The sequence below is a fragment of the Corvus brachyrhynchos genome, unplaced genomic scaffold (genome assembly GCF_000691975.1).
Source record: "Corvus brachyrhynchos isolate BGI_N302 unplaced genomic scaffold, ASM69197v1 scaffold280, whole genome shotgun sequence".
Lineage (NCBI taxonomy): Eukaryota > Metazoa > Chordata > Aves > Passeriformes > Corvidae > Corvus > Corvus brachyrhynchos.
The window spans coordinates 347339-359383 of record NW_008236198.1 but is presented as its reverse complement, the minus strand read 5'-3'; the positions used below and the strand labels follow the sequence as shown (position 1 = coordinate 359383).

Sequence of the window (12045 nt, the reverse complement as noted above, 5' to 3'; positions counted from 1 at the left end):
AAACCCATAATTAATTAGCACTGTTGTGATGAGAATTCATCCATTTTCTTCCCTTTCTCACCTCTCAAATCTGAACTATTTGTTTTCCTACCTCCACCCTCCCGTATTTTATAGGAACAGGAATATTTACTGACCTAATGCAGACACTCTCCTCACCCACACCAAGTGTGACCTAAGTTTTATTATTATTTTAAAAGGTAAAAGTCAATTTTTAAGTGCCTCTAACTGCACAGCAGACCCCTGTTAGTGAAACCCATCCTTCTCCAAGAAGTATGTTATTCTTTGAAGCTCGGAGTTTTTAAAGGACGTTGAAAAATTGTTGGGGGAGCTGATAAGAGCCCCCAGATTATCTGACATCTGGGAAAAAAGCCCTGAAGGAAAAGACTTAAAAGGATCAATCTGTTTAGCTAATTAAACAAAGATTGAGCAGGAGACTCGATTACAGCATTTAATACCGTCTTACAGGAAGAAAATAATGGGGAGCAAGATCTCCTTAATTTAGGCATGAGTGAGGTGAGGCTGAAGCCAGACACATTCCCAGGCACGAGTTCAAAATAGCCAGGAATGGGCATTTTCTGGGAAGAGTTCATTCCAATCTATTAATCTCCTGATATATTTGGATCAAGGATGTCTAAGGATTTACTCTGGCCAACTAGAAATTCCTGGGGCTGGAAAACAGCACTAGGGAGGATGAGAAGGCCTGCAGGTGGTCAGGCTGCACAGCCTGATGGACCTTCTGCTCCACATGCTGGGAATCTCCGGGTGCTTATCCCTGGGGCTGATCCCTGAGCAGCCTTCCAAGAGACTTAAGGGAAAAAAAAACCAACACAAAAACAACCCTGCAACTGAAATCTGTGTGACTACAAGGAAAGCTTTCCTTCTACTGCCTGTTTATGGTGACCTGTCTGTGCCACAGCATTTATTTGTGGTCTCTTAGCTCACAGGCCACGAGGATGAGAAGGAAACCTTCGCACCACAAAGGCAAGGATCTACCTCTTCTGTACTTCCAAGCTTTCCAAAAGGTGTGTCACTTCTATCCCTGGCAACACCCAAGAACCCAAGCCTGCATCTTCCTCTATTAGGGAAAAAACATGTTAAATATTAATATATGAGTTATATGAGGTATTTTACATGCCCTGAACTGTTGCACTTGTGGTATTCATAAACTCTGCCTTTCTTTACCAAGCAATGAGCCATCAGCAATACTTCCTTTAAAAGCTCTCAAAAATACAATTATTTCCAGTAAATGACATAAGGGGATGTCTTACAAACATTTTGCTGGCATTTCACTGGAGTGGTATCCTGCAGAATTCCCAGACACCACGGACCAAGCACTGCACGCCCAGAGCAGTTAAGCATCACTACTCACATCACTGAGCAGATGCACAGCTGAGTGATTATAGGAAAAACAGAAGTGGAAGACAGCAAGAGTGAAGTGAGCCAATACTGCAATCCCAACCTTGGTTTTCCATAAGACAGAAATCCAACCTACCTGGCAGAAGACAGGTTTGTACTTCAGGGAGAAAGCCTGGATCAGTTCTTTCGAATCAGCGCAGTCTTTTTGTAATTTATCCACACAAAGGCACTTGGAGTGAATAAGGTTTGTGGTCAGCTGGTTCACATCCATCCACTGTGCAAACAGAGTGCTCTCCTCCAGCTGCTTGCCCAGGAGTTCCAGCCTGGCCTTGGCAGCAGAGTCCTTCTTCATGTATTCCACGAATCCATAGCCCTTGGAATGGCCGGTGAGCTCGCTGTAGACCAGGAAACACCTCTCCACGTTGCCATAGGCACGCACCAGTTCCTCAAACTCCTCTATCCTGAGGGAAAGGGGCAGGTTGGTGATGCACAGCAGAGCATCCGTTGGCTGGAGCTGCACGGAGATCTCCTTCCCACGGAGGGAATACTGGTGGAACTTCCGGATGGCGCTCTGGGCCTGCTCCCCGTTTAACAGGGTGACAAAAGCTGCAAGAGACCAGCAGTGGGGACATCACCTACCCTGGCTTACCTGCAGCCACACCTCTCCCTCCCCCTGAAACCACAGGTGAGAGCTGCAGGTTTACCCCAAAGATAAAACAGATGAAGATATCTATTGTATATATAATATATATAATGTCTAGAATCTGGGATTATCAACTGAACACCATGAGCAATTAACTCAAAAAGTGACTGTGTTGTGATGCACACAACTTTACTCCTTGTAACCCAACCAAATTTTATATATGGGGAACTAAATTAATATTTATTTAAACTTATTAAATATTTAAACTAAATATTTAATTATTTACTAAATTAAATAGTCCACTGAAGTCAACACGTTATGGATTCTACCGAATCTCTTTGATGACAACATCCACAAGTTCTCACTTTGGGGTCAACAGAAAGTCTTTCTTTTCTGGGTTTTCACACAATCACACAGTCCCAGACTGAGTGAGGGTGGCAGGGACCTCCTGAGGGCCTCTTGTCCGACCTGTTCCTCAAGCAGGGTCACCCAGATGGCTTCCCTAGTATCCCAAGCAATGGAGATTCCACAACTTCTCTGGACAACCTGCAACAGTGCTGGGTGGCCCTCACAGGGCAGAAGTGTTTCCTGATGTGAGCAAACTGCAAATGCATCTGAACTGGGTAGGATTTCCTCTCAGGCACGTGTGGTTTGTCCCAAGAGACGCCTCAGGACCAGTTTTCCAAAGGGATTCAGCCAGCTGAGGTCTGCTTTGTCCCAGAGGGACACTCACTAAGGAATAGTCCTGAGAGAGAGCAGAAGGGACCAAAAAACTTCTGGTCAACACCAGAAAGTTTCCAACTCCCACTGGCTTCAGCAGAAGGTGACCGAAAAGGCACTGAGGGACACCAGACAAGCTGTGACAGTCCATGACTTCACACACAGCACATGATGTTCCTTACAGAATTGAAATATATGGAAGTTTTTAAGTTCTCACCTGTTCTTTTATTCCTGTCCACGTAACAATATTTGATTTCATAATCTTTAAACAAGTCGTGGATTTCCTGCAAGTGAAAAGTAAAGTAACATCACATAAAAAAGTCACCAAACCAAGCAAGTGTATAAATTCATCCTCTTTTCAAACAAAACCAAAAACTTCCCCAACAAACAGAAAATTTCACCATAGAAACACTATCAAATATTTGTTTTGAAAGGAGTTCGTTATACTGCTGCAGCAATGCTTTTCTCTCACATAAAAAACTGGCTTACTGAATTTGATTAATGTACTTTTCATTCTCTGAGGTCACATAAACACAAAAGGGCATCCTGTAACTGTCTTTTGATAAAGCCAACATCACAGCTCATTAAATAGCAAAACCCTCTCCATTTCTCTGAAGTACAACTGGCAGAGCTAAAATACCACATGGACAAGGAATGCTGGCAGCGTCACATCACCAAACTTACTGAGGGCAGCAATGCTGCCCCAAAACCCAACAGTTGCTTCAGTTTCCTGCTCAAGTTCACTTTAATAGATTTTCACTCTTAATAATGGATATTCTTTCACCCAGCAGATAACTGTGGCCAGAGTACCCCCTGGAAAGTATCCTCTCTCAATTACTGCACAGATGCTCAACAGAGAATCAATCCCAAGAGTGTTATTTGCTCCTACTAATTAATGGGAAGAGAGGAGGGGTGGGTAAGAGCAAGTCTTAGAGGAGTTTGCTACAGCTATTCCCAGAAAACCAAGGTGCACATGCCCCAAAAAAACCACAAATTATTGTTTTATGTGCTGAGAAAGGAGATGAACATTCATCACCCCAAGGAGAAACCAGGAGCAGTAACTTGGATATTTATATTATTTTAGCTGAATAAATCCCATACACAAGAGTGCAAAGTGATTTCAGCAAACAAAATAATCAACCAGCTTTGTCTGAAAGTTTAATTGCAGCCAATTTCCAGCAGCTGAGTGGAGTTGCCGGTTTGGTAATTCAATATATGGAGCCTAAAGGTTAATTGGGTTCTCTGTGAGTGGTATCAGGTGCACACCTTTTAGTCAAGAGAGCACCAATCTCTGGTTTCACTATTTAACAGCTGTCAAATAGTGCATCAATAAAATATGGCAGCATTTCTCCAGCTCCCACACGTCCTCTAATAAGGTGTGATAAGGATGGGGTTTCTGAAATGCAAGATACGCCCAAAATTCAAGCCAGGAAGGGGATTTGAGTGTGGACACCTCTCAAACAAGAATTAGACGTTTCATTCTCAGACATGAGAGACTGAGAAGACACTTTCTGCACAGTTTTGGCATTTCACTTGTACTGTATCACTGACGACTCCAAAGAAATTATACTCTGAAATAGTCTGAAATAATACTCTGAAAAAGAGGGACCTATCTGCCCTTTTGATTTCCTGTATTATTTTACAAGAGCAACACTGAAAGTTTTATATGATGATTAGGTAGCAGGAAATATTTTTTCAAACAGCTCTGAAGCCTCTTTTGAAAGTCATCTGTGTATCAGGTGATTCCACATGATTTCCCAGTAACAGCCTGAAACTTTGAGAGGAAAAACAGCCCCTAGTAAACAACTCTTTGGGGGATAATGATGTAAAATATGATGAACACATAAGGGAGATTTAAAATGAAAGCTTAATTTAAGCACAGAAATTCTGGTAAAGATTTTAACACCAGCTTCCACAGGTGGTTGCAAACACTGCCAGGTTTGTGCAAAGGGCTCTGCCAGGAAGGTTCTGGTTCTTGTGCTCTCCTGGGCTCTTGGCAGGGCTGAGACCTTCACCTGTGGAACTGGGGCTGTGCAGTGTTTCAGTGAAAGCATTTCTCACATAAACACCATTTGTGAGGATTTACAAAGATAAAACACACCCTGCCAACTCTAGGAAAATGTGTACTCCTTCAATTAAACAGCTGGAAATGTCTGCGTGTTAACACTGAGATTTCTCTGCTTGCTAAGCCAGCTTTAACTCAGGCACTTCTCTAAACTTCATCTCCAACATCTCCCAGCACTCAGGTCTGGTATAAAAGGGGGAACAGTGCTCCCATTGTGATGCTGTTTCCAGTTCCTACTCCCCACAGCTCAGGGCAGAAGTGTCAGCAACAGCAACGGGAACGACTCAGCACTGATCCCTGTGGTCCAAGCAGTTCCCCAGGATCGGGCCAGGAGGGAATGTTTACTCTGGGAGAAGAAGGGGGTCAGCCAAGTCAGGTATATCCTCTGCTGCGACCCTCTTAACTTGCAAGGAATGTAAGCAGAGGGATGTTTCCCTGAGAACGGCAGAAACAAACAGCCGCCGCTCGTTCCCAGTCCCGGCGTTCTCCCGGCTCTGCTCCACGGAGCTCCTGCACCCCCAGCCCGGCAGGCAGGGAGCAAACCCCGAGCACTGCCCTTAACTCTGAGGTGTAGCAAAGCAGGAGTAGTAAACTCAGTGTGGCACCACACCTGAGCAGCGGCGGCCAGCCCAGGTGCCACCCCCTTGTCCATGCTCCGATATCCGCATCCAACATTCCGGTGACAAAACTGCTCCTCCTAAAGGGCTTTTTTCCCCTTTAATAAAGGAATTAATCTGCTAAACTACAAAACCTGGCTGACAACTACCACAGTAATCCTCATTTAACTGCATCCTACTAAGTCTAAACAACAGCAACATCTACCAACACGCTGAAGGCCCACACTGGACAAATTGTGTTTTGACAACAAAAATGTTCAGCAGTTCTTAAGCTTTCTGGTCCCTTCCAACCCAAATCATTCCAGGATTTTTTTATCTTGGAACAAAAATATAACCAACAATCCTTAGCTACTCTACAGCCCCTTCAACCCTTAAAAGCAGATAATCTTATCATCAATAAAAATTAAAATTGTAACTAAGAAATAATCAGTCATACATGGAAATCAGCAGAAAAAGCAACATCAAATGTAATAAAGGGAGTTTAAGAGAAATCATTCTTTTTCCTTTAAAAATTGGATTGTTTACTACTGTAAATGCGGTCTTGAAATACCTCAGTTCTTGCCCTGTCCTGTCTTGTCCTGGGTAGAAAAACAGGCAACCTGAGTTTTCAGCACTTATTACCGGTTTGAGACTTGCACCTCCGAGTCAGAAAGAATTCCTTAGAAAGAATCTTTGTGTTTAATACCTGCATTGTTTGAAACATAAATGAGAAAGGGAGCCATTCACAGGGACATCTGCCCTGTTTATCAAATTAGTAAAGCTCAGTGGTTTATTTCTAATAAATGCAGCTTTTCCTACCCAGGATCTCAGTGCAAGGGAAAAAATATCCAAGAAATTCTCAGTGCTCACCTGGAACAATACATAAAATATATACAATAATGTACATAGAGCCTACAGCACACCAAACCCAAGCACTTTTCTCTCTCTAGATGTAAAACAAGACTTCATATTAGATGCAGTAATTGTGCTATTCTGGCAACAAAATATTTAACAATTCTAAGGGTGCCCAGCCAGATTTCTGCAGTGAGTTTTAGGGAAGTTTCCAATATAAACACTCTCCAAGCCTGGTCTATAACTTGGCTCTCACTGAGCAGCTGAAGGCCTGAACTTCACATGCATATTCTGGAAATGGGAATCAATTAAGTTTAAAGTAGTTACTTGGCTAACCAAGACGTTTTAAATCATCTCACAGCTGAAAAAGGCTTTGTTTCCAGTTGTGCAGGCAGGGCAGGAAAAAGAGAACTCAGAAAAAAAGCTTCACATCTACAAATGATATAATGTGGTGTTCATTTAATTCAAATTTTAGACTGCTAAATACTTGAGTTCATGACATGACACATGGATTTCACTGCACATATTACATAAATAATAAGTAGTAAACAAGAGAATATTGACACAGTTTAAAGTAATAGAATGTAACTAAGGGGAAAACCCAGAGGCTCTGTCAGAGAACAAGTGGAGCACTCAGCAGCAACAAGAGGGTTAAGAGAAAACCCAAAAGGACTGATGCAAAGTGCAATTTTAACCATCTCCTGACCACAGACATAGGAGGGCCTCAAAATTTCATCAACTGCTGGATAAATCCCCCTGTGCTCCTAAGAAGCAACATTTCAGGCAAAGACTGAGCTCACCACACCTCTTCCTTCACAATTTCCAAGTGGTTTTCAGTGCTGGGATAAAGGAAGTTCTCAGAGGAGCAAAGGTGGAGGATCAAGTGGGAGATGTGGCAGATGCTGACCTGCCCAGGAACAGCGAGCACTGAGGTGTGTCCCAAGGCTCCTGCTCAGCACATTCCCTCTTCATTTCCACAGCCCAAACTAGGAAACCTGAAATGGATTCAAGCCTGTCATTCCAGGCCATAAACTGCTTTTGGGGCAAACCTTTGTGTTTGAGAACTGATTCTCACTTTTTTAAGATCATAGCCCTCAAAGATCTTTAGGGAAGTCATGTAAGAACAAGTGATGACAGGAAAACAGGAGTTTTTCAATGAAATGGAAAACCTTTTCCTCTGATCTTCCAGAGACTTTTGAGAGTGTTGGTAAGAGGATCTCTATGGGACTGGAAATTAATTCCATCATCCTGGGCATACTGGGCAGTGTGAGAGCTAAATAAAAGAGGGAAAAGACATAGAAAGAGGTAACTTAAGAGAGCAAGAGCTCAAAGCAAAAGAAAAGTAATAAAGAAAAATGTTAAATGTACATCTTAAGGCACGAGAGCTGCTCCCTCTCCACAATGTGCCTTTCATGTTCAGGCAGTGTGACAGAGGAGTAATGAAAACACAAAGGCCCTTCTACTTAAAGGTCTGGCATCCAACAGATTGGAGAGAACACTCCCTCAAATCATCACACCTCATTAAAGGCTCTCCATCAAAAAGGAACAAGGAAAAACTCTGGCTAATCCAGGGAGAAAGGGAAAGAAATGCTACAACCCCACCAGAGCAGCACCATGCTAAGCAGTGATTTGGCTTTTGATCAGGAACAGACACCAGTGAAAAGAACTGAATGGGTCCACCAGGTCCCAGACCAGCAAATGAATCCCTATCCCAGGTGCACTGTACCAGTTTTGTACCAACACCTCAGTGTTTCACTGTTCTCTGGATTCTGCACGCCTCAGGAGAACCACGGGGTGTTAAAATAATTAACCAGCCCTACTTTGCTGCGTGCCCTACATTAAAGCAGAGCGTCCCCTCCATCGGATTTGTTCTGTAGAACTGTAACATGGTGGCATTTAGGGATAATCAACCCTAAAATGGTTGGGAGCGAGTGCATCTCCCACAGCATCTTATCTTATCTGTACAGAGGGGAAGCAAAAAGCCAACAGCCCTCGCTGGGCAGCTGATCTTGGCACAGAACACTGGAGATTCGGCTACAAATCTCAGTAATGATGAGCAAAAAAGATAAATAACCCAAGGTCTAATCTTCCCAGCAGGAACCCCATGGGATAGGAACTGGTATCCCAAATCAGAGTCTGCTGTTTGTGTCCCAGTGATGAGCCACTGCCCCTATGGAAGTTCATCAGCCATAAATATGGAGCCACTAACAGTGAAAAAACAATAAATTGGGGGAAACCAAAATCAATTATTGTAATCCATTGGGGTAATTACAGAAAAAATCCAAAAGAAACAGAAGTTGACACCAATGTCCTGGTTTGGGATGGGACAGAATTAATTTTGTTCTTACTGGTTCAGTGCTGTGGTTTGACTTTAGGATGAGACTAATGTTCATAACAGGAGGATGTTTCAGTTGTTGCTAAGCAGAGCTTACTCTGAGCCAAAGACTCTCCAGTTTCCCATGCACAGGTGCATGGAATGCCAGGAGGGAGCAGAGCCAGGACAGCCAAAGGGATATTCCACACCACAGAATGTCAGTATATAAACTGGGAGCAGCTGGCATCAGTCAGTGGGTGCTGAGCAACTCTGCTGGGCATCACTTGTTCCTCTTGGGTTTAATTCCTCTCTTGCTCCTTTTTATTACAATTAATATTAGTATTATTAGTCTTATATTAATTTTAGAAATGTTTTATTTTGCTTCAATAATTAAACTATTCTTAACTCCCAAGCTTTACTTTTCCCCTGATTCTCCTCAGCACCAGAGCAGTGAAGAAATGAAAAAGTGGCTGTGTGGTGCTTATTTGCTGACTGGGGTAAAACCAATACAAACTCCTTTTTAGTGAGGTACAACTTCACTTCCATTCTGCTCATCCTGAAGTTCCCGGCATCTCTTTATCAGAAAAGGAGAGAGGAAGGTGTTATTTCCTTCCCTCCCTCTGCTCAGAGCAGTCCTCCTGCCTCCAGAGCACTGGGAGCAGTTTTAGGATAGTTCCAAGGCCCTTCTGGTTGCAATTTCTGCTCTTACAGCATCCCATGGGACCATGTTCCTTGTGCTGGAATGGATGATTGATCAGGGCTGGTGGCTCAGGGAGATGCACACATAACAAGGCAATGCAAGAGACCTCCAGCCATGAGATCCCTGATCCATTGCCAAGCACTGATTACAATAAAAGGCATCACTACAACCACGCTCACTTTTAAGTCTCTTGGCAAAGATTCTTCCTCCAAACATCAGTCTTACCACAACACCACATCAGAGGCCATTCATGCTAACAAGAACAGACTCGCTATCTGATATTCTTCAAAAGGACTGACACCAAGGGGACAATCTTACTGCAGAATATCCCATATCACTGCCCTGCCCTAATGAAGCCACAAAATGACTGCTCTGCTAAGAGCACACAGCACTTCCCCACTCCTGCAAGAAGAACTGGAACTGGAGGAGTGTGATCTGGCAAGGCTGCAGGAGGAGAGTGGATCACTGCTCTGAGCACGCATCCCGGAGAAGCTCCATGGAGAAACAGGGAAGCCTCTTGTGACCCTCCACACAGCCTGCTCCACTCTCAGCACTGAATTCTGCTTTTTAAGACACAGTCACTGCTACAGATGTCAAAGATCTGAAGATTTGGAGAGGTCAGCAATAGCCCATGGCCATTTCTAGGTCATTATCACACCACACATTTGATACTGTGTTGGAGGAATCCCATGAGGATGAATTTGGGGAATTACCTGGCAACTCTGGAAGAGTTCAACATTGATCAACTTGCCAACTGAGCAGCAAATGGAGACTCTGCCTTCAAGAACAGTGAAGATGTAAAGATGTTTACCACAGATCTGCCACAAAAACCCCTTTCTCCATGGCTGTAGTGAGAGAATTGCCTGAAAAAACATCGACCCTGCAGGTTTCTATTTGTAGGTTGAGCTCTGTTTGGTTTCTAAGACTGCAAACCTGTTTCTGGTTCAGAAACCTCATGGCTAAGAGACATTTCTTCTGTGGCCTCAAGAGTAATTTATTTTTTTAATTTAACACAGGTGGGGCTCCAAAGGTAATCGAAGATTACAAGTACAGTAATAAAGTTAATATGTAGCTACAACTGGCAGAGGAATTATATTCGTTATATAACTTCATAATAAAAAAAAGGTTTTTTCTTATTTTTCTGACAAAACTGAGTATCTCCACCAAACTCTCTCTATCAGCAGAACAGTCGTTTTTCACTTCAAAACTATTTTGGTAAATCTTGGCCTCACTCTTCACTTAACAACAAATGGCAGCAAAGCCAACACCCCAACGCTCAGAGATGAACAGTTACATTTATGAAAACCTATTCTGGGAGACTTGGCTGCATTTCAGTGATGTTCATCTCCCTCTTGACAGAGAATAAACTGGCCAGGTCAGAAATAGTTTATCTGATTTTACTTGGCTCACCCATTACTTCAAGGAGAAAACAGAAGACAGACCCGTGTTTGCCACGGGTGTTAACTAGCAACAAGAAATGTTAAATTCCACAGTAATTTTGGAAATATATAACAGCCAAATACACAGGTAAGATTTAACATGCCTGACCACAAACACACTTCTTTCCAAAACTGCTCCAGGACAGAAACTTTCTATAGCACAATTCTTCTGCCTTTATTACCAACACCAGTAGCTCAACAACGTTAAAAACTAAAATGACAACTTGTGCATTTCAGGATCTGTACATGGTATACAGGGCAACATTAGAACCTGACATATAAAAAAAAGGCATCTAAGTGCTGCCTTTAAGCCATCAAAACAAAAAGGCAAACTTCCAGAAAACTCCATGGCTGCCGAATTTGACCTTAATGTTGGTATTTCCCTGTAGCACACTCCGGCTGAGCAAGCAACGCCAAACTCGACAGGCTCCATACAGGTGAATTCCCACCTGGGAATTCATGGAGGACCTGCAGTGGGATCAAGGGACACAACTGGAGTGCCAGGGAGTGCTCCTGTCCTGGCCATCCACAGCAAGCATCTGGCGACACACCAGCAAAGCCCTCTCTGTCAACACCGTCACTTCATGAAGAGACGCCGAAGATTAGCAGCGTTCACCAAGCTGTGAGTTTGCTATTGATCAGCTCATCAGGCTCCTATAAATAGAGGTGCCTAAAGCACCTTAACAAAGCTGTCATCTCTAAACTTTTAACCATCCCCGACCCCACTAGGGCAGGGCCAGACACACCGCGAGGCACGGCGTATGCGAGAACAAAACAGCCAGAAGTGCGGCGGCCAGCTGGGTGCTGCGGGTCGGATTACAGCGAGCGCTGAAAGAGCCTCTCCAAAATGAATAGTCCCTTTTTCTGCCGGAGTTATGCAGAAACTGAGAGTCTGCACGTGCTGCTCTTACCCGCAGGTAGTAAAACCACCTGTGCTTTACAGAGGGGGGAGGCAGACGAGGAGCAGAGCAGAACAAAAGCCGCAGTCACTTTTTTTTTTTTTTAATATACTTGTGCATCAAGTTGTGTGTTTGGAGCTGGTAAAGTGACTGTGCAGCTAAATCACCTCAGCATCTGACTCACAGTACTCGGTTGAAGAGTTCAGCGATCATCTCCTACCAAGAGCAGCAATTTGAGCGGAATTTTCCTAAACCACCGTCAGACTGCGGAAAACCGCTTTCCCTCGCTACGTCTGGCTCACCTCACAATAAAAGAAAAGCCAGTCTGGAAGCTTTTTAGCTCCGATTTCGCACCGAAAGCGGCTGTGCTGCAGTGCCCTACCTGTGCGCACACAGGTGCCGCCTCGCCGGCGGCGCTCCCGTTACCCGTTCACCCACACCGAGCCCCCGCCCAGCTCACT

The 12045-nt window shown here is 43.8% G+C and overlaps 2 protein-coding genes across 7 annotated transcripts in view; one reads left to right on the top strand and one right to left on the bottom strand.

Moving 5' to 3' along the window:
* The window catches only part of JAK1 (Janus kinase 1), a 42830-nt gene extending 37290 nt beyond the window's left edge, over positions 1 to 5540 (top strand). Inside the window, exon 24 of the mRNA XM_017740715.1 lies at positions 5401 to 5540. Within this exon, the coding sequence (XP_017596204.1) occupies positions 5401 to 5525 (125 nt within the window). The 3' untranslated portion in view covers positions 5526 to 5540. The remainder of the gene's footprint in view (positions 1 to 5400) is intronic.
* Positions 1 to 12045, bottom strand: part of RAVER2 (ribonucleoprotein, PTB binding 2) — a 34487-nt gene that overhangs the window by 15785 nt on the left and 6657 nt on the right. For all 6 annotated transcript variants that reach the window (XM_017740726.1, XM_017740751.1, XM_017740757.1 and 3 more), the window contains exons 2-3: positions 2937 to 3003; positions 1493 to 1962 (exon numbers count right to left, since the gene is read on the bottom strand). In XM_017740726.1, coding sequence (XP_017596215.1) covers positions 1493 to 1962; positions 2937 to 3003 — 537 coding nt within the window. The remainder of the gene's footprint in view (positions 1 to 1492; positions 1963 to 2936; positions 3004 to 12045) is intronic.